The sequence below is a fragment of the Gekko japonicus genome, unplaced genomic scaffold (assembly GCF_001447785.1).
Source record: "Gekko japonicus isolate JY-2015 unplaced genomic scaffold, Gekko_japonicus_V1.1 scaffold2193, whole genome shotgun sequence".
NCBI lineage: Eukaryota > Metazoa > Chordata > Lepidosauria > Squamata > Gekkonidae > Gekko > Gekko japonicus.
The window spans coordinates 116,391-139,455 of NW_015168111.1; the positions used below are offsets into that span (position 1 = coordinate 116,391).

Consider the following 23,065-nt stretch of genomic DNA (forward strand, 5'->3'; position numbering starts at 1 on the left):
CCTTGGGCCTTCCCCCCCCCCCCCCCGTGTGGCAGGAGCCTCAGTTAGTTTTAATCTGGTAATTTTATAATAGATTTGGGATACAACAATCTGATTATATTCTTGTATTGTATTTTTGTGAACCACTTCAAGGATTTTGTTTATGAGGCAGTCAAAAGATGACCATTTAAAATAACATTTTTTTACAAGTTTCAGTAGCAGATGCCAGTTGCCCTGTAGTAGAATGATAAACAATTGATGTGTTATCATTGTATCTTTGGAAGGATAACTATAAAACTATGAGGGTGATACCTATAGAGCAGGTAGTTTGAACATTTATTAATTTTAAGGTCACTAACAGTGATTTTTTTCTTTTTCAAATTTATCCAGAATTCATTTGTTGTTGGAAAACAAGCTAATTCATTTTCCAGAGGTCTTTGCCTGATAACATGGGAAAAAGAATAAAAGGAATACTTCAAAGTAGCAAGCAGGAAAGAAAGATTTCTACATATTTTCCCTGAAACAATCAATACAGCTAAAGTAAAGAACTCCAAGAATTTTCTCTGCAGCAAACTCAGGAAAAAAATCTATAAGGAAAGAATTCTGTACCTGAACATAATCTGTAATTACTCACAGTATTGGTTTGTGTGTTATTTCCAAGACTGTATTTTAAATATTTGGTCCTAGTTATAAATCATGACTGGATCTAATGAGACTGTAGTCAGTGAATTTATTCTTTTGGGCTTTTCTAATTTAGGACAACTCCAGATTCTCCTCTTTGGTGTATTTCTTGTTGTCTACCTGGCAACTCTGACAGGAAACACCCTCATCATCATTTTAACAAAAACAGACCCTGCTTTGCACAGCCCTATGTACTTCTTCCTCAGAAACCTGTCCTTTGCAGAAGTTGGCTTTGTGTCATCTACTGTCCCAAAGATGCTTGTGAACCTCCTCTCAGAGAAAAAGACCATCTCTTTGTTAGGATGCCGAGCGCAGACATATTTTGTCTTCTTCTTTGGGACTATGGAGTGCTTCCTTTTAATTGCAATGGCGTATGACCGCTTTGTTGCCATATGCAAGCCTCTGAGGTATCCAGCTGTAATGAACAAGAAGATCTGTAGGCTGATGGCATTGGCGGCTTGCGCCTCAGGCTTTCCAGTTGGGACAGTACAGAGCTCATGGCTTTTTAGTTTTCCATTTTGCAGGACCAATGTAATCCCCCATTTCTTCTGTGATACTCCACCACTTCTTGAGTTGGTCTGTGGAGACACTTCTAAGTTTGAGCTATTTTCTCTCATTGGCACCTTTATCATAATATTGGCTCCCTTCACACTGATCCTTATCTCTTATATTCGTATTATAAGCACAATTTTAAGGATGCCTTCTACTGAAGGGAAGCAGAAAGCCTTCTCCACTTGTTCTTCACATATTATGGCAGTGACTCTGTTTTATGGCACATCCAGTTTGACTTACTTTCGGCCGAGGTCAAACTATACTCCAGAGATCAAACAACTGCTTTCTCTCTCATATACCATTCTCGTACCCATGTTAAACCCAATCATCTATAGTTTACGGAACAAGGAGATGAAGGGTGCATTCACTAGACTGCTGAGGAGAAAAATGAGTTGATGGATGTACAGTCTTTTTCACATTACAAAAGTTTGAATTAAAAAAAAGAATGATGCTACAAGAAACTACTGAATATTGCATAAATTGTTCTTTTGTGTCCTTTGGGGAAATTATTTATAAGCATTTCCATAGAAGACAATATGAGAGATGATTTTTTTTACAATGTCCTACAATGAATGCAATGAGAGATGATTTTTTTTTACAATGTCCTACAATGAATGCAGCAATGGCAGCTTTCATGTACATTTTCTCTCTCCACATGAACCTTCCTCTGTCGGTCTCTCGTTGAGTGGTGTTTCTTTGACTGTTATGTTTACCAGTTTGTGTATAGGTAGGGAATGCTGAGCTGAAAATTCGTAAAGAGGAAAGTGGTTGTGTTATGTTATGTTGTAAGGATAGCTGTGCCCTGAGCATGATGGCCTAGGCTATTCCAATCTTGTCAGAGCTTATAAACTGATCAGGGTCAGCCCTGGGTTAGTACTTGGATGGGAGACCTCCAAGGAATACTCCAGTCATGACATGGAGGCAGGCAATAGCAAACCACCTCTGAATGTATCTTGCCTTAAAGACCCTGTTGGGTCCTCATGAGTCAGCAGTGACTTGTTGGCACTTTCCTCCACCAAGGATAGCTGTGCATCATACTGTTAAAAGTGATGTGAAAAATCAGGACTAAATTCATTATCACACATGGTTAGGGAAGGGATGGGCTTAACTACAAAGTTCAGGTTTTGTTATTTTTTCTGCTGCTCGTGGATGTCTCATGAAGGGCCTGAAACCTCAGCTTGCTCTTTGATCAGCCCATTCTTGAAGAATACTATCAAGAAAAGGAAGAGATTGGATTATACCCTGCCCTTCACTACTCGAAGGAGTCTCAGAGTGGCTTACAATTACTTTCCCTTCCCCTCCCCACAACAGACACCCTATGAGGTAGGTGGGGCTGAGAGGGTTCTCTTGAGAACTGCCCTTGAGTGAACAGCTTTGAAAGAACTTATAACTGACCCAAGGTCACAACAGCAGCTGCATGTGGAGGAGTGGGGAATCAAACCTGGTTCTCCCAGATTACAGTCCGCACTCCTAACCATTACACTGAACTGGCTCTCTAGTATTTTATGGTTTATGTTGCAGAACATGGCACCCTAGTGATGTGCGATTACCATTCCACTTTGGACCCTCTGAGATGCTGAGACACTCAATGTTTGTCCCGATTCCCCACCCACAGTGCACTGCTCTCTTGAGTGTACTCAGCTCCTGGAGGGGTCCTTGTGTCTCTCTGGGTATCTGTGCTGCGACCAGCTGGTCTATTAGAGTATTTCCTGCGGAGAGGCCAGCACTCCTAGTACTCCATTTGTGTCACCATTTACAGGCTCTGCCTAGTGCCCACATCACCCACTTTCACTCCAACTAGACTTCATGGGGACAACTTTTAAATCATTTGTGCCCTTCCGATGATCTAGCAGTCTATTGACCAACTGACTCTTTTAGCAATGTCTTTGAGTGGAGCATATTGTGGGCTCTTTTCACATTACCATTCTAAACTGGATGTTATTCATTCTTGGCCTATCGTCAAGTTAAGCAATACAGGGATGGGGGTTTCACATAGCGATTTTGGGATATGTAACGATTCCTTGTTTATGTGTGTGTGTCTCTTTAAAAGTTTGGTTGCATGTTAGATAGTCTAGAGTGCTTGAAGAGACAAGTGTGGTGTGATTGGTGATTGACAGAGAGGGGGAGGGGTTTTGGGAAGTGTTTCTGAGTGGATGAATATTTATGTCTGTCAGGAGTGACAGTTAGGAGGTTTGACAGTTGATAAAGACAGTTGTTAAGTTCTGATTTCTGTGAGAGAAGCAGAAGTTCAGTTAATTTGTGTGGATGAGAGGAGTGAGACACATCCCTGTGTGGGATAAGTTCATTCTGAGGTCTGAGGGAGAGAGACAGTCTTGTGTGCGATACAAGAGATTAAGTTCTGTGTATGAAGAAAAGTTGAATGTATAAGGAAACAAAAGTTAAATGAAAGTCTGAGTGACAGACTGGAGAGAAATAGGAAACGTATATGACCCTGAGTAATGAGTTAAAAAGTTACTTGAAAAATCCCTGTCAGAAAGGGAGCAGATCTTGTGCGAGACACAACAAAATTGTTACAATTATTCACATTACTGGTTACATTGTTCTACACTTTTATTTATGAACTGTTTCAATAAATCTACTCTTATTTAAGCATACCAGCTCTGAAAGACATACTTCCTCAGGCACCACATTAGTACCTCGAAAGCCTAAAACCTCAACCTACCTACCCAGTGATAGCCAAAAGAAAGTATAAAGGTTTGGAAAGCCTAAAATTTCCTGGTGGCAGCCGGATATACCCAGTAGAACAAAACATAAAGAACACTTTTAAAGGGAAACCAGACCTCCCCAGATAAGGGGTCATCACAGAAGCGCTTTGGTCATTTCAAACAGTGTTACTTCCCCCCCCCTGCCCCTTTTGCCAACGTGTGATCTTCCTATAAGGGTTTTTTAAATGTTCTATAGTGAGCACTATCTCGCTGAACCAATCTCTCACTTTACCACTTCAGCGACCCCATTGAGATGCTTGAACTCTCATCCTCCTTTGCGTTGCCTCTTTTCCTTGGAATACATGGGGAAAGTGTAAACATCCTTACCTGCAGATTTACATGAGACTGCTTCAGTACATATACTTTTGAGTCAATCACGGGAGGCTCTCAAACAGCAACTCTGAAGCAGAAAACCCTTTTTCTGCTAACACAGTTAGAGAGACAGTCTTGTGTGCGATACAAGAGATTAAGTTCTGTGTATGAAGAAAAGTTGAATGTATAAGGAAACAAAAGTTAAATGAAAGTCTGAGTGACAGACTGGAGAGAAATAGGAAACGTATATGACCCTGAGTAATGAGTTAAAAAGTTACTTGAAAAATCCCTGTCAGAAAGGGAGCAGATCTTGTGCGAGACACAACAAAATTGTTACAATTATTCACATTACTGGTTACATTGTTCTACACTTTTATTTATGAACTGTTTCAATAAATCTACTCTTATTTAAGCATACCAGCTCTGAAAGACATACTTCCTCAGGCACCACATTAGTACCTCGAAAGCCTAAAACCTCAACCTACCTACCCAGTGATAGCCAAAAGAAAGTATAAAGGTTTGGAAAGCCTAAAATTTCCTGGTGGCAGCCGGATATACCCAGTAGAACAAAACATAAAGAACACTTTAAAAGGGAAACCAGACCTCCCCAGATAAGGGGTCATCACAGAAATGCTTTGGTCATTTCAAACAGTGTTACTCCCCCCCCTGCCCTTTTTGCCCAATGTGTGATATTCCTATAAGGGTTTTTTTAATGTTCTATAGTGAGCACTATCTCGCTGAACCAATCTCTCACTTTACCACTTCAGCGACCCCATTGAGATGCTTGAACTCTCATCCTCCTTTGCGTTGCCTCTTTTCCTTGGAATACATGGGGAAAGTGTAAACATCCTTACCTGCAGATTTACATGAGACTGCTTCAGTACATATACTTTTGAGTCAATCACGGGAGGCTCTCAAACAGCAACTCTGAAGCAGAAAACCCTTTTTCTGCTAACACAGTTTGCATGGGGGGAAGTTTCAATTTGTGTGTGGGAAAGTGTTAACCAGACTACAGAGATCAGTTCCCCTGGAGAAAATGAATGCATTGGAAGGTGGACTGTATAGTATTCATCGTACCCCACTGAGGTCTCCTGTCTTCCCTAGGTGCCAAATCTCCAGGAGTTTCCCTGTCTGGAACTGGCAACCCCACTAATCCGAGAAGGACCTGGCAACCCTTCCAAGCACACTGGATTGTAATCTGACTTGTTATTAGGATTGTTATTTTTTCCTTTTATGGACATAAATAAAAATTTATCTTGCAATTACAAGATATTTTCAAATTCTCTTGCATTTGTGTGTTTGTGTATGCACGCGTGCTCACTCATTGCAATCCAGGTCTGATAACAATCCAGTGTGCTTGGAAGGGTTGTCAGGGCCTAATACATTAATTAAAAAAATACACTATTCCTCACATAAGCTTTGTTACTCCTCGGAGGTGTAAAGTGCTTTTGATGTTTAATGATAAGCTCTAATATAGAATTATTAAAGAAAGATTACATGAACTTTACTCTCTGATGAAGAAATGAAATGCCTGAGACTACCTGGGATTTACATTAGTAGTACATCATTTTAAAGAGTTTAAGGGATTGTCACACCTATGTGGATGTATTGTGGAGTTCTAAGCCTTGCCAAGTTCATTTTGGCACATAGTGGATGTTCCATGGCTTCTGAAAATATTGATCCAGTTCAAGATCTGTAACTTTATTGATACCATTGTTTAAAAAGGACCTTTTCCCACTTTGGTGACTTTGTAAATACACACCTTTGTTTTGTAATCCATGAGCTCTCTATCTTGTGATTGGCTTATCTTATTGTTTTTTTCTTCATTGTGTATGTATGAAACAATAGAAAAGTGGATATTAGAATACTTATGAATATTTCATAATACAAAAACAGAAAAACCCTTAGATTTGATACTGAATATTTATTGTTTAAAAAGCATACAGTATTTAGTTTAGGCTATTAGATTAGGGCCTAACACATTGCAGTACAGGACATAGTCTGCCTTCAGACTGGCAGTTTGGCCTGATATAGCTGTGTTCCCTAATGGATTAAACTGGCAGGGTCACACAGCCACATCTGTCACCCATTCCCCAGTCCTACTCACCCTGTTGTATGACAAGTTGGAAATAATGTGGTATTTTTGGTTCCCTGTGCATTCATCATGCATGGCTGGATGTCTGAATATGGGGGAGTGCACGGAGAATGGATTTGCAGTCTGAACCATTTCTGCCACTGGGTTGGGGTTTTTTTGGGGTGGGGAGTTTCTGCCTATATGGGCATACACCCAACTGCATTTAAAAAAAATGACCAGGCAGTGTGCTCCGTGGCTGAGGGGCTGCAGCAATGTAGATGAGTGCCCATGGGACAGCTGTGCGGGTGACCCACAGCAGGTTGTGCCATCTCGTTGGTATGCCCTGCAATACTTCAAAGAGCTACAATTAGAGGTAGTGCCATATCGTTCCAAGCCATCAGTCTGACCATAGCCATACAATACTAATCATACACTCCCTGTGCTTCACCAGTAAATAAATAAATAAATAAATGCAAAGCTGCTTATCCTGTTAGGATTCATAGTGTGGGAAACAAGCACCTTCTACAACAGTCAGGGAAGCCATGGGTTCTCCAATGGGGATCATAATTAGCAGAAGTGCTGGTATATTCTGGCCTTTGCTTATCAGTTGCTGGCAATGGCCCTCTGACTTGTCTTCCTTGTTATTCTCAGAGCAATTATCTCACAGTAGTTAAGATCCAAGAGAGACGCTATGTCAGATTTTTCATGGGGGAAGAGAAATAATAAATAGTCACAGGTAGCATTCCAAAAGTAGTTTTCATTGGACATCACTGTGGAGCCACTACCCATAAAAAAGCCAGGTAAGGAATTCAAAGCTCTTAAACTTTATAAGAGATACATGATTTAGGAGCTAGAGTCTCCAAAGCATAAAAACAAGTTAAGGCAAAGACATTTTTCTGCAACTTGGACAGCAATTCTTGTGTTTGTGTGTGTGTGTGTGTGTGTGTGTGTGTGTGTGAGAGAGAGACTGAGAGAGAGAGAGAGAGAGAGAGAGAGAGAGAGAGAGAGAGAGAGAGAGAGAGAGAAGATTAATGAATTTCTATTAATGATTTTCAGAAATAATTAGTAGTTTTATGAATTGCTTCATAAAACTGAAGCAATGATTTTCGATCTCAGCCGTTTGTACTTCTTGGCTTATTTCTGTTTGCACAGAACAGTGGTAAATATTTTTAGGAAGGAAACTTTTTATCAATGACCACAAATAAGCGGCTTTACTATATTGCTCAAATCTTCTCTAAGGAAGCTTTGAAAAATCCCCTGTCTCCCAAATTTCCCATGAATTTTGAGATTCCAAAGTGGCATTTACAATTTAATTGTGTCATACTTTTGGAAATCTAGTTACACCAGGTTTTTGGCATTTTGTCTCTGTCCTCCTTCCACACCAAGCATTATGGATTATAAGAAAATTCCTTTCATGAAATCTGATCAATGTTCATGAACTGTATTATCTGTCATTACTATAGTGGGGGGAAATAAGATGTGAATTAACTAGAATCTAAGGCTAATGTCAACTGCATACACGTACGTTCTGAAAACTGATTTTTGAGATTCTCTATGCTAAAAGCAGAAAAAAATCAGTTCAAGGAGAATTCTGGAGAACTGCACAAGAAGAATGGAATGGGGAAAATTAGTGCTCACAGGTTTCATACCTTAATTGGGGAGATTCATTGGGGAGGGACTGTGGCTCACTGGAAGAGCCTCTGTTTGCTATGCAGAATGTCCCAGGTTCAATCCCTGGCATCTCCAGTTGAAAGGATCAGGGAGTAAGTGATATGAAAGATCTTTACTGAGTCCCTGAGAAGCTGTTGTCAGTCTGAGTGAGCAATACTGACAGTGATGGGCCTATGGTATGACTCAGTATAAGGCAGCTTCATGTGTTCATTATTACTTGTCTTGAAGTACACATCTCCATGGAGTGTAATGTTCATTTTTATTGCAATTGCTCTCCTGGAACATTCCAGATTAGCTCTGCATATATGTAGAATGTGTAAATATTTGTACTGACCGCATAAACTAATACAAGTTCAAGTATAACTATACAGATTGCCTTAAACTGTGTTGTGGAAAGCTCAGGAAGCTTCAGAACTTCAGAGGAAAAGAAGAAGCAGCAGCAGCTATGCAATATCAGAGGCCAAGTTCAGACTGGCAGGTTGAAGCGGGAGGGAGTCATGGCAAAAAAGACCCAGAACAAACTGTTTCAGGTTTTCCCATTCACACTGCAGTGACTGATGCGGGAGCATACCGGGAGGAGGTGCAAGAGAGCGTTCACACTGTTGGCCCGCCCCTTTTTAGTAATCTGGAGATATGCACTTATGCGCATAAGCGCACAAGAAGAAACCGTGGTTTTCGGCGTGCACACTTTGTTGGTGTGGGACGGACATGGGATAATCATGCTTTCCAGGGTTTGATACCACTTTCACCTGGTATCTTTTAAACTCGGGAGGGAAGCGTTACGAGACGGGTTGAGTACGGCTGGGGAACGCTGGACAGATGTGCCTGTGTGAATGGCCCCTTTAATCCGTTTGTGAAATGTTTCTGGCTCGTGCCTATATTGGGGCAAACTGCCGGTCTGAACTCGGCCAGAGATCTCCTAACCAAGCTCTTTTCCCTTACTCCATTTTTATGCTCTTCTTTAGCCACGATGAGCAAAAATAGAGATGAAAGGAAAGAGTCTTACCACTCCCAAACCTCAGTGTCAGTAATATGATTCTGAAAGTGGGGAGTTTAACCACCAATAGAGAAACTCTGCTCATGTGTATGGTATCTCAGTGGCCTTGGGAGAAAAAGTTTACCTGTGGATTTGTAGAATCCAAATGCCTAGTACTGGAGTGCTAAGTAATTAAGTTGCTATCTTCCAATAGCCTGATTTGAAAATGCTACTATTGAACACAGTACAACCAAGATTGTCAGATAAGACATAGGAGAATTGCTAATTTGTGATGGATCCGAAATATCACTTGAATTATTTTTTACCAGCTATTGTGTTTTCCGGGTCTCTTTGATAGCCCTATGAATCTTAAATTATGATATCATAAACTGAGATAAAAGAACATTTTGAAGTGATAATGGAAGATCATGATTTTGTACCTTTTTTTTTTGCTTAGAAATCAACAATGCGCTGATGTCATGGAAAATACTAAGAATGCTCTCTACACTGAGATAAGGCAGACACACAAGGCTGAGAAAACAATATAATTGCTAGTGTTGGTTAAAATTGTAATTTTGGATTTAGATTCTATTTCTTTTCTGCTCAAACTGTTCACTTTGCCTCCCTTCTTCACAGCATCCCCACATCACACATGGCTTTTGTTTTTACAGATTCCACAATTCCTGCGGAAGTCTTTTTGGTGGTCAAAAGGGGGGCTTCCTTCATCTTTCACCAAAGGAAAAGCTGATAGAATCTTCCTCAAGTAGGATCTCCAGAAAGACAGCATGGACATTTTCTAAATAAACATACAAACATTTTTTAAAAAAATTGGGACATAAACAATGGTCTGGTCAAATCAGACTGGGATAAAAGAATTCAATCTTTTGGGGTTTTCCAACCTAGGCCAGCTCCAGACTCTCCTCTTTGTTGTGTTTTTTCTTATCTACATGGCGACTCTGATGGGAAACACCCTTATCATCTTGATAACAAGAATAGACACTGCCTTGCACAGTCCTATGTACTTCTTTCTCCAAAATCTGGCTTTTGCAGAAGTTGGCTTCATAACACTAATTGTCCCCAAAATGCTTGTGAACCTTCTTGTAGAGAAAAAGACCATTTCCTGGTCAGGATGCAGGTTACAGATTTTTGGTGTTGTCTACTTTGTTACCATGGAGTGTTTCCTATTCATTGCCATGGCTTATGACCGGTTTGTGGCCATATGCAATCCTCTAAGGTACACTGTCATAATGAATAGGAAGTTCTGTATGCTTCTGGTAATTGCAGTGTGGGCCTCAGGATTTCCTGTTGGGACACTACAGGTTACATGGCTGTTTAGTTTCCCATTCTGTGGGTCCCTTACAGTTCCCCATTTCTTTTGTGATGGTCCACCAATTCTACACTTGGTCTGTGCAGACACTTCCAACTTTGAACTATATTCTCTCATAGGTACTCTTCTAATTATACTGTGTCCTTTCTTACTGCTTCTGGGCTCTTATACCCATATTATCAACACCATCTTCAGAATGCCTTCGGCTGAGGGGAGACGGAAAGCCTTCTCCACTTGCTCTTCACATATGATTGTAGTGACTCTGTTTTATGGCTCAACCAGTCTGACTCACTTCCGACCTAAATCAAGCTATTCCCCAGGAACCAGACAGTTGCTTTCTCTCTCCTACACTGTTTTCACACCCATGCTGAACCCTCTTATCTATAGCTTGAGGAACAAGGAAATGAGGGCTGCCTTGAATCGGTTGCTGAGTCAGAAAAGGAAATGTATTGGGGTGTCCAAGAGCTTTCAAATCTCAAAACCTTAAAAGTAAGGAAGAGAATTTGATCCAACTAAATTTTCCACCAGTGAATGAAGGAGATGGGAGTCTCCTTTTACCACCAAAAAAGCTATGCTAGGAATCATGGAACATGCATGGGTGAATGGTATGTAGAAGGGGTACTATACTAAATAGTGGTAATAGACACTATTGAGTGAAATATCTGGCTGAATCCAACCAGGGTTTTTTTAAAATAGTTTACAGGATTTCACTCTCTGTGGCTTTGACCCCAAAATACAATGTATTAAAGCTCTCCTTTAGTAGCTATTGGGGCTGATAATAGTTTACAGTTCATGCAAACAATAAAGCAATGTCCATCCTACAGTTTTTCCATATTTCTAGTATCTGCCCATAACATTATGAAAATATATCCATATACAAATTACTAGAATTACTGCATAATAATACAGAAGTTCCTCTGCCAATATCCAATTGTTACAGTACAGTTTTTCCATATGTCTAGTATCTGCCCATAATATTATGAAAATATATCCATACACAAATTACTAGAATTACTTCATAATAATACAAAAGTTCCTCTGCCAATATCCAATTGTTACAGAAAACCAAACAAAACAGAGTAATCAGCTATTCAAAAGTCCTAAAAAACTGAAGTTTTATTCACGGCCCTGAAAATCAATAAGGTTTGTGCAAATATCTTCTGAAAGTGTTCCAAAAAAGGACAGTGGTGATTGGAAAAGCACAACATTTTGTGGATGCAAAGAATCATAGATGAGACAGAGGCCTTTTATATATGGGTGTTTTCCCTCACTTTTACTGTGCATGTCTGTCAGATTTTCTTTATTGTTCTGCATTTTACCTCACTTTCACCCTGCATTGGGTTTTATTTTTCATTATGCAATGATTCCCCCCCCCCGCCACCTTCAGCATTCATATCATTTTCCAGTCACTGTTTCCCAAGGGTTTCTGAGAATGGTTTTGTGTTGATTTTCCCTTGCTTTGATTTTTTGAGATAAAGGTAATTCAAAAGCATACAGATTCCATTGGATTTTCCTCCCACCTCCTTTCCTGCCCCTCGAAGGTCTCTCCACTGCCCACGTGGAGGTCATTCCACCCAATCTGCCATCATTCATAACTGTGCAAGCTCCTTTGTCCCTTATTTTACATTTTTTTTACAAGTAGCATGAGTCTAGCATTAATCTCCTAATGTTAGACTCACACTGCTTGTAAAAAAATTAAATGTGAAACAATGAGGGAAAATGTGGAGCTTGCATATCGATGAATGGCAGAGGAGGCAAAGTGGGCAGAATGACCTTATTTTACATTTGTTTAAAGTGGCATGAGAAGCTCTAGGATTCACCACTGCAATTCCCATCACCATCCTGAAGTGGATGGCACCAGAGCATATAGTTTCGGGGTGCGCACAAAAAAAATAAATCAGTGTTTTCTGGAGTTGGTATACAAAACCCGAAAAATATTGTTATACACTGATATACTGATAGGGAAATAATTGGTCTTGCTGAATTTATTCGGCTCCATACCTTCCCTTCCCTCCCCGAGTTGTGCTGCAGCAGTGGCATGCCTAAGTGACAGAAAGAAACACATTTAAAGAGACTGCAATCTCTTTAAATACATTCCTGCCCCTTGCTGAGGTGTGCAGCCACTGCAGTGTGACTCAGGGTGATTCAGTGTGACTCCCTCCCCAAGTCATACTGCAGTGGTGAATCACCTTAGCAAAGAAATGGAAGGCTTTGAATGCCTTCCCTTCACTTGCTGATGCGTTCCCCCTCTTTCCCCCAGAAGTGGTGTGAGTTCACCTGGAACTTGCAGTGAGTGAACTTGTACCACCTCAGCTGATCTTTCCCTTTAAATGGCTTTTGCAAAGCCAAGCCACATGCAAGGAACCCAGAAGTGGTGTGAGTTCACTTGGAACTTGCAGTGAGTGAACTTGCACCACCTCAGCTGAGCCCAAATAAAAGCTGGATAATATTGGGTTTTATTCAGGTTCAACTGGATTGGTAGCCAAATTAGATTAGAAAATCTAATTTGGCTGAATAAATACCCCAAAAAAACTGATAAGGTATTTTCAGGCATTTATTCACCTTACTACACTTGCTTTTTATCTTCCAATAAAGATACCCCCCATCCCCCTGAACTTTGCAGCAGCCATTCCCCTGACCTTCCTTCCTACTGTCCCTATGTAGGTTGAACCCAGGACCCTTGGAGATGGAGATCTTGAGCTAGATTTGATATCTGCCCTACTTTTTCTTTTTTTGCTTTTCTCCAAGGGATCTAGGATTGCCAGTCTCCAAGTGGATTCTGGATATCACCCAGAATTAAAAACTGCTCTCCAGATGACAGAGATCAGTTCACTTGGACAAAATGGCTGCTTTGGATAGTAGACTCTCTGGCATTATACCCTGATAAAGTCACTTCCCACTCCAGACCTCACCTTCCCAAGGCTCCACCCCCAACTGAGCCCAAATAAAAGCTGGATAATATTGGGTTTTATTCAGGTTCAACTGGATTGGTAGCCAAATTAGATTAGAAAATCTGATTTGGCTGAATAAATACCCCAAAAAAACTGATAAGGTATTTTCAGGTATTTATTCACCTTAGTACACTTGCTTTTTATCTTCCAATATGTTTACAGTATAAAGATAGCCCCCCCATCCCCCTGAACTTTGCAGCAGCCATTCCCCTGACCTTCCTTCCTACTGTCCCTATGTAGGTTGAACCCAGGACCCTTGGAAATGGAGATCTTGAGCTAGCTTTGATCTCTGCCCTACTTTTTTCTTTTTTTGCTTTCCTCCAGGGGACCTAGGATTGCCAGCCTCCAAGTGGACTCTGGATATCACCCAGAATTAAAAACTGCTCTCCAAATGACAGAGATCAGTTCACTTAGACAAAATGGCTGCTTTGGAGAGTAGACTCCCTGGCATTATACCCTGATTAAGTCACTTCCCTCTCCAGACTTCACCTTCCCAAGGCTCCACCCCCACATCTCCAGGAATTTTCCAACTTGGTGCTGGCAACCCTAAGAGCAACTTATCTCTATAGATGGGTGATCTGTTATGATTCCTTGAAATCTCCAGGTCCCACCTGGGGGATGGCAACCTTAGAAAGAGAGGAAGCAGGAAAATGGGGAAGGCTATCGGGGCTTTCAGGAAAAGGAAAGAGGAAATAGTGGAGGAGGGGGAAATGAGATGCCAATAACTATATATTACATATCTTTTAGACTATGTATTTATGGTGTTTGTGGTATGTGTGTACCCAGACAGTAATAAACAGAAGAGTTTGTCCTCTCTGTGCACCTAAAGCCAGAAAATGTAATGTGTCCATCATATATACCTCCATCCATATACTATTAGCCACATGTGGCCCCCATCTGGGGATATCTAAATCTGCAGATCGGGGCCATATGGATGCTAAAGAGATTTTTCTGCAATGCTGGGGTACCCCCTAAGTTTGCAGGGCACTCTTAAATATTAAAAAAAACTATACAGAGGGGTAATTCCCCCAAAATTAAAGTAGCATTCTCTAGCATGCCAACCGGACGGAAGCAAGCTACACTACCTCCTTACTTCTCGAGATTCGGAGATTATTGACCATGGCAACACAGCCAAGAAGCCTTGCTGGGACCAGCAGCCATGCAGCTCGGGAACCCCAATCGGCCCATCAGCAGCCTCAAAGCCTGGGAGAGTTATGGGGCATGTGGCCATTTAATTCAAGGTTTTGTGGTTGGGCAAAATTTTATCTTGCTATAATTTAAGCTCATATAAATAGACATACCTTTGCAATGCTTTTAGACGTTATTTATTTTCCATAATTTTTTTGGATTGTTTTACCCTAATGGCAACTGTCTAATATTTTATGCCAATAAAAGGTATTTGTTTGTTTGTAAGTAGCATTCTCTGATGAAGCACAGAGAATGCATTTACCTTCAGTGTTCACTGGCAGGACAGGGAAGCCTTTTTGGGCCCAGCAGCCATGGCCAAACAGCCAAGAAGCCTTGCTGGGCCCAGCAGCCATGCAGCTCAGGAACCCTGATCGGCCCAGCAGCAGCCTCACAGCCTGGGAGAGTTATGGGGCATGTGGCCAACCCTGTGAGTTGTGCTGGGCCTGGTAGCGGTGGCACAGCTTGGGGGTACGGCTGTGCCTGACAGTGATGGCTGCAAAGCCTAACAAAGCCCCTGAGTCGCACTGGGCTTGGCATTGAAGTGGAAGGGTGGGAGTACCCCTGAGAGTATTGTGGCCCCACATTTGAGCAGCTCCCAGACAACACCATGTGGGAGGGAGAGACAGCCTTGGAATACCCACCCGGAGCAGCTCTGGATGAGCCACCAAAAACCAGGATGGGGGAAGAAAGTCTCAGTGAGCCCACCTGGAGCCACTCTGGATAAGCCATTGAGAGTAGGAGGGGGGAAGGTGGTGGGAGCAGTGGCTGCAGGGAACCTCGGGACCATGCTAAGGCCAGTAAGAAAGTGAGGGGAGATGGGATTCCCCCCCCACAAGCAATGTCCCTCTAAACGTGGAGTCTTGTGAGCAAAAATTCTACTTTGTGAGCTACTGGCATTAGAGTTGGTGAGCAAGCCATTTGGCTACTGCATACATTAGTTTGCTGTGGAGCCATCCTTCTTGATCTAGGACAAAAATGTGCAAGCCGGAGGCAAAAAACCCCACAAACCCTGTGAGCTAGCTCATGCCAGCTCAGCTTAGAGGGAACACTGCCAACAAGTATTGTCAGCAATGTTCCCTCTAAGCTGTGGAGTCTTGTGAGCAAAACTTCTGCTTTGTGAGCTACTGGCATTAAAGTTGTGAGCAGGCAATTTGGCTACTGCATAAATTACTTTGCTCTGGAATAATCATTCCTGAGCTAAGACAAAAATGTGTGAGCCAGAGACGAAAAAACTGTGAGGCAGCTCACACTAACTCAGTTTAGAGGGAACACTGATTGTCAGGGCTGTTTTTGGGCAGGAACGCACAGGACTGGATGAGCCATTGAGAGTGGGAGGGGGGAAGGTGGTGGGAGCAGTGGCTGCAGGGAACCTCGGGACCATGCCAAGGCCAGTAAGAAAGTGAGGGGAGATGGAATTCCCCCCCACAAGCAATGTTCCTCTAAACGTGGAGTCTTGTGAGCAAAAATTCTACTTTGTGAGCTACTGGCATTAGAGTTGTGAGCGAGCAATTTGGCTACTGCGTACATTAGTTTGCTGTGGAGCCATCCTTCTTGATCTAGGACAAAAATGTGCGAGCCGGAGGCAAAAAAACACACACCCTGTGAGCTAGCTCATGCCAGCTCAGCTTAGAGGGAACACTGCCAACAAATATTGTGAACCTCCACTTGTGCATTACTACTTGCTTATTTCTCCCATCACCATTTTGAAGTATGCCACTGTAATTTCCATGAAGGCTTTGTTGTCCTGTTGTTGGGGTTTTTTGTTTTTGTTTTGCTGTCAAGTCACAGCTGACTTATGACAGCCCCGCAGGGTTTTCAAGGCTAGAGACATTAGTGGTTTGCCATTGCCTGCCTCTGTGCCATTACACTGGTATTCCTTGGTGGTCTCCCATCTCCTGAGCCAGCCTTGGCTGGGAGGCTGGGGTAGAAATTTAATAAATCAAATCAAAATACTGCCTAATACTAATTAGAGAGTAGTTGAAACACATAACTAACATTTCCTGGTGGGACTTATATATTTTATCCCCATTGGAGGAAACTCAGGTAAATGCATTCATCCACGTTCTGTCCAATTACTGTGGTATCATCTTCTCATTTCTGCAACAGGTAAGGGCTTAGATGGGATGGGCTTGCTGCAGATTTGTAAGTGCAAAATTTCTACTCACAGCCCTATTTCACTTAGGGTATGATAAAATCTGCTCCACTCAATCCAGCAGAAAGAATAGACTGTAATGCTCCTGAAACAGCAGGCTGTAAACATCACAGAACTGCTTTATGAACTCTTAGAAATGGGAAACTAGGAACACTGAAACTGAATTGGAGGAGGAAATTGTGAGGAAATTACAGTGTTCTACTTGTTTGTGCAGCATAATCTTTACTACAATTGTTCCTGTGACATCCTATTTCAAGACTACTCCCAGCACATTAAAACTGAAGGCTGATGCAGTCTTTTTCAAATGTTCTAAATTCAGCCCACTCTTTTAAAACTTACTCTCTGTGAAACCCCTCTCCTCACTTCTCATGAGAGCCCCCAAGTCTGATCCCCAGTCCCCTCTTAGTTGTTTTGAAGGCCACCCACCTGAAAGCCTAAGTGTGATGGGGATCCCTGGGATGAGTCTCAGATAACACACATGGTCTGTCATGACCCAGGCACATTCTGTCACAGAGACAGGATATTGCTGGTATGCATAAAGCATTTACGTGCCCCCAGCTCCATGGCATGAATACTACAAGCATCTCCCTTGCTTCAAAGGATGCTTCATCAAAGCAATATGAACCACTGGTGGGAGAGCCAGTTTGGTGTAGTGGTTAAGTGTGCGGATTCTAATCTGGGAGAACCGGGTTTGATTCCCCACTCCTCCACTTGCAGCTGCTGATGTGACCTTGGGTCAGTCACAAGCTCTGGCACAGCTGTCCTTGAAAAAGAACAGTTTGTGTCAGAGTTCTCTCAGCCCCACCCACCTCACAGGGTGTCTGTTGTGGGGAGGGGAAGGGAAAGGAGTTTGTAAGCCGCTCTGAGACTCCAAGTGAAGGGCGGGGTATAAATCCAATCTCTTCTTCTTCTTCTTCTTCACTTCCAGGTAATTGGCACCCCTTATTTATCACCTCCCATCCATTGCTCAAAGCAGCCTAACATCTGATCTACACAGAATGAGCCATCGAGAAGACAGTTTTACCATCTTTTCATATCCGATTCTTTGTTAAGATGCTAAATCCATCCATTGGTCGCCCCACCTTGGAATGTCAGGTGTTACCTCCTTATCTTCCTACCAGATTTGTACAGCAGTTACTTTCAAGCTACCCAGTCAAATTCAAACTTCATTTCTTGGGCAAATGCCAATCCTGGGAAAGTGGGGTTTCATGTCTAGACATGGGGCTGTTCCCCATATAAGGACCAGCCTAGGTCAGTGAAATGTGCACCAGGTTCTCCTATTACCTGGATACTCCTGCAACTGCTTCACAAGGGTACTCTCTCTGTCTCCCCCTCAATACTCTTCCGTCTGGGACTTCTCCTGCAAAGACTTCTCACAATTCTCAACCTCTCGTACACCTTGGATCAGGTAGTATCACCCATCTGAATGTCCTTCCTTTTGTCTCCTTGTCTCATCCCTCATCCTTCTCCCACCCTAAGGAACAATGTGGATATGCCTCCTATGAAAAGTCTGTGTGACGACAGCAGTTCAATACTTTTCTCCCCCCCCCCTTTTATTTTGTTTTCCTTTCTGCAAAGGAAAACATAGCAATAGTAATTAACTGGATAATAAGGAGAATGTGGTTAAGACGCTGAACTGCAGGCTGTGGAAGGTCAGTAGTTCAGAAGTTTGAGACCCAGGTGCCTCATGACGGAGTGAGCTCCCATCTCTAGTTCCAGCTCCTGCCAACCTAGCAGTTCGAAAGCAAGAAATTGCAAGTAGATAAATAGGTACCACTTTGGTGGGAAGGTAACAGCGTTCCGTGCACCTTGGTGTTTAGTCATGCCACCCACATGACCACGGAAACGTCTTCGGACAGCCCTGTCTCTTCGGCTTTGAAACGGCGATGAGCACCGCAACCCTAGAGTCGGATTCGACTGGCTTTCGAGCAAGGGAACCTTTACCCTTTTAAGGAGAATGTAAACTTGTGATTTGATGTGCAAGATGTCATAGTTCTTCAGTACTGACCCTGTTCATCATGAATCTTCTCAAGATGACCAGTTGGAAGTGACACTGCAGTACTCCAACCACAGTACTCCTTAACCATACTAGAAGCTGTATGCTTAAGATATGGCTGGCATTTTTCTTGTTCCCTAAACCCTTCAGAATTATTGTGTTTCTAAGTGTGACTTTTCCCACTCTAACATTGCAGGAACACCAGAGCAAGAAAAAAAATTAACTATGTCCCTTCTTGACTTTTCAGCAATTACACAGGAATGACCTGGGCAAACAACAGTATTGTCACTGAGTTTATTTTGTTTGGATTTTCTGATCTTCTTCAGCTGCAGCTTCTGCTTTTTGTGATATTTCTGATTATGTATTTTGCCATGCTGTTGGGAAACATCTTCATCGTCTTACTCACAACCACAGATCCAGCTCTTCAAAACCCCATGTATTTCTTTCTCAGGAATCTCTCCCTTTTAGAGCTATGTCTCACTTTAGTTATTGTCCCTAAAATGCTGGTGAATCTCCTGTCAGAGAACAAAGCCATCTCCTTTCCTGGTTGTGCAATGCAGATGTTTTTCTTCTTTTTCTTTGGAAGCACAGAGTGTTTTCTCTTAGCTACCATGGCTTATGACCGCTATGCAGCCATATGCAACCCCCTGCATTATACTGTAATTATGAACAAGAGGTTTTGTGTCCAGCTGGCTCTGTTCTCTTGGTTCTCAGGAATCCCAGTGGGGACAGTCCAGACAACATGGCTGTTTAGTTTCCCATTCTGTGGCCCTAATGAGGTAAATCACTTTTTCTGTGACAGCCCACCAGTACTAAAATTGGTATGTGGAGATACGTATCTGTTTGAGATATATGCAATCACTGGAACTATTTTAGTAGTACTCTCTCCATTTATGCTCATTCTGGTCTCCTATGCCCGCATCATCGTCACCATCTTGAGGATGCCCTCAGTTACAGGCAGGCACAAGGCCTTCTCCACTTGCTCCTCACATCTGATTGTGGTGACTTTGTTCTACGGCACAATTGGACTCACATATTTCCGACCAAAATCCAGTTATTCTGCAAACACCAAGAAGTTACTGTCATTATTTTACACAGTCTTCACCCCCATGCTGAATCCCATCATCTACAGCTTGAGGAACAAGGAAGTGAAAGGAGCCATGAGGCGATTGTGGCACAAAAAAAATCAGTGCAATTGCAGCTGTGAGCCATGAAAGAGTATGAGGACCCTGTTTGTGTGGAAAGGTGGCACAGAAATGTTTTAAATAAAATGAAGTAATACATAATGCCTGAGAGGATTATAGAGATTCATCAGTTTCTTAAGGAATTATGCTGCAGTATAGTTGCCCTGGATAGTCCATGGTAGTCCGATCTCATCAAATCTTGGAAGCTAAGCAGGGCTGACCCTGGCTATGCAGAGGCAGGCCATGGCCAACCACCTCTGAACGTCTCTTGCCTTGAAAACCCCACGGGGTCACTAGTGTGACTTGATGGCACTTTCCACCACCACCCTTTCTTCAGCTGCTTGTTTTTAATACAGCTCATTGGAATTAAAGCTTTGACTTTCCTGTAACTCTCTCTGATTTGAAAATACCAGCTAAAAGTCAGGTATGAAGTTTGGCTTTTTTTAAACTGGTACTGCCTTGAAGAGTGAACAGGGAAAGTACCATCGAGTCATAACCAGCTTAAGGCAACCTTGTAGGTTTTTCAAGGCAAGAGATGTTCAGAGGTGTTTACCGATGCCTGTTTCTGCACAGCAACTCTGGACTTTCTTGGTGGGCTCCCATCCAAGTACTAAACAGTGATGGATCTGTTTAGCTTACAAGATCTGATGAGATTAGACTAGCCTGGGCCACGCAGGTCAGGTTTTGAAGAAAGTAGTGAATAGACGATATTTGAAAATCTTGAGATCCTTAAGCAACAGTTAGTTCTGAGGATCTAAGTTGGTATCCAGGGTAACTGAAGAAGCCCTTCTGTGATCACAAGTCTCTTTTAATTTCAGGACATCTTTTGAATCAATAGCATTGTCAGATGGCATCCAACAAGTCATGTATTTATTTATTTATTTATAACTAGATCTTTTTATTAGAAACAAACAAAAAGAGAGTGATGCATTCATTTTTTTTTAAAAAAAATCCTGTATGGTACAAAATGATTCCATCTGGCAATGAAAGTACAAAGAGGAAATATCCCCAACTTTTTTCAAATAATAGTAAATTCCTGCTACCTATTGTCTTCTGAAAGAAAACATACTGTACCATTAAAAATGAATGGGGACATCAGGAAACCTTCCTGTTTACAGGCAAAAGGAATCAGATAACATGGGCTCTTGGTTGGTTGGAGCCCAAAGAGCCATTATGCATATGGTGGGAGCTGGATGCAACCCCTGTCTTCTCAATCCAAGCTTACTTAGAATGTGGGGAGATATTAAATCACACCATGCTTTTGATTTCAGGTGTAGTAGCACTCCACAGTTTTAACACAAACATATGGTGGGTCAGAAGGTTGTCAGTTCTCTTATGCTGGTACAGAGAATGAAAATGATTCAGCAATGGAAAGCAGCTCATCTCCACAAGGCCAAAATATTGTTAATGTTCAAAGGATTATTTCGTGCCAGGAGGCATTGTGGAATTATGTTCTGTTGTCCCACATGGATTGAATCAAAACATGGGTCTTACCTGTTTTTATAAGAATGTAACACATTAGATGTAATGTCATGCTAATTTGTATTGATTTCATGCTGAATGGTTAATGGTAGCACATATCTCTTTAAATGTGGAATATGATGAAATGATTGCACACACCTGCAGGAAACCAATTCAGCATTTTAAATGTGATGGGTGATCAGATTGTCTCAGAGAACTGCACCTCTGGAACTGTCAATCTTGGAAGGCTTTTTCAGCCATTTATTGAGGGTGAGAATAAACAATGGGTAGGTATTTTAATTGGAATGGGATATAGTCAATTTTATATATTTTTTTTGATCATTGGTTGGTTTCCTGTTGGGGGACATTTCCACGTTGAGAATGTTTTTTGTATTTGTTAGTTCCAGTGTAAGAATGTAACACCATTCAAGAAGCTGTTGTATACTGTGAAGCTATTCTTACTTTGAAAAGAGGGACATTTGAAATGATCTTGTAAGTTGGCCTGCTTGTCAGCTGGAACAGCTGGAACTTGGGGAATCTTGTGCTGGAACTTTGGAAACTTTTGGGAGGCATTCTACCCAGTTGAACTTTATGAAGATTGTTTATGAGGATACCATCAACAGTCATTTCGGACACATACCTTTATGAAAAAGTTCTGCTACTATATTTTGTGGCTTGTATTTGAAAGGTTGAATGTGCATCATGTTCTTTTTTGATGGCATTATAGACTTTAAAGTAATTGTTGTAAGTTCATGTATTGTTGATTAGATGATACAACACATACTGGAATATTGACAATTTATTTATTTATTATACATAGTTCATATTCACTAATTATTGTCACAGGGGTTGTAGGGTTGTGGGCTTTTTTGTTTGTTTTTTGGGGGGGTTTGGTAGTGCTATAATCATGCTTCTGTCTTTTTATTGCTTATCTCCCAAATGTAAGCAGGCAGAATAAAAATGGAGGGTTTTTTCATGGAAAAAATCCACCAAAGAAAAGAAGCTATCAAACTGAATTAGTCAAACCAGATTAACAAGTAATAGCCCTCTAAAGGTGGAAATACATGTCTCACAGATACAAGAACTCCCATGTCTCAAGATCCTTCAAGGAGGTGTTATTACCTAGCTATATATTTCTATATCATTATTGTAAAACATAATGTTGATTATTGGGGCAGATGGGAGGAATGGCTCTGGTAAAGGATCCTGTTCCCTGCCCACTCTGACCCTGCACCCCCAAGGGTGGGGGGAGCGCCTGCTCAGCCAGCTCAGAGCAAGAGGTGCCTGACCATGGCAGCTGGGCAAGGAGAGGCCAACAGCCCTCTCTTTCACTGCAGCAAGATAAGGCTGGGTGGAGCAACCCCATCCCATCCCTCACTGTGGCAAGCCTGGGTGTGATGGTTTCTCCCTGCAGCTAGGTCAGTTGACCCCATCTCTTTCCACAGTGAGGTTGGGCAATACAGCCCCATTTCTCAGAGCACTGGGGTAACCCTTTCCTTCTTTTTACACTAGGGTGGTCCTGGACAAGGGTAGCCCTTGGGACCAAATGGCCCCAGTGTGTGTTAGGGGGCAGCCCACAAGCCTATTGGGACTCTTCCTGGTAGCCTTAATGGCAAACTCCTGCTGATTGTAGTGGTGATTTCTATTAGACATGGCAAATAAAATAGAATTGCAGTGCCTCCTGAAAATATCTAGAGAGTGTCCACCTCACCTCCTCATTTTATTGAATGTGCACTAGGGCATCTTTGGCTATGTCCACCATACAAAGATGGACCTAAAAAAGGAAACATTCCATTCCAGAAATCTCTGACCAGAAACAGTGCCACAAAGCTGTT

The 23,065-nt window shown here is 42.0% G+C and overlaps 3 protein-coding genes across 3 annotated transcripts; all 3 read left to right on the forward strand.

Annotated features, from left to right (window-relative positions):
* The first annotated feature begins 675 nt into the window (after positions 1-675).
* LOC107113498 (olfactory receptor 10A5-like) lies at positions 676-1,608 on the forward strand. Its single transcript, XM_015414833.1, has one exon. It carries the CDS (start codon positions 676-678, stop codon positions 1,606-1,608), a length of 933 nt encoding a protein of 310 aa, XP_015270319.1.
* An 8,205-nt stretch (positions 1,609-9,813) lies between these two features.
* LOC107113499 (olfactory receptor 10A2-like) lies at positions 9,814-10,785 on the forward strand. Its single transcript, XM_015414834.1, has one exon. It carries the CDS (start codon positions 9,814-9,816, stop codon positions 10,783-10,785), a length of 972 nt encoding a protein of 323 aa, XP_015270320.1.
* Positions 10,786-18,845: 8,060 nt separating this feature from the next.
* On the forward strand, positions 18,846-19,799 carry LOC107113500 (olfactory receptor 10A4-like). Its single transcript, XM_015414835.1, has one exon. The coding sequence runs from the start codon at positions 18,846-18,848 to the stop codon at positions 19,797-19,799; it is 954 nt and encodes a 317-aa protein (XP_015270321.1).
* Positions 19,800-23,065: the final 3,266 nt, after the last annotated feature.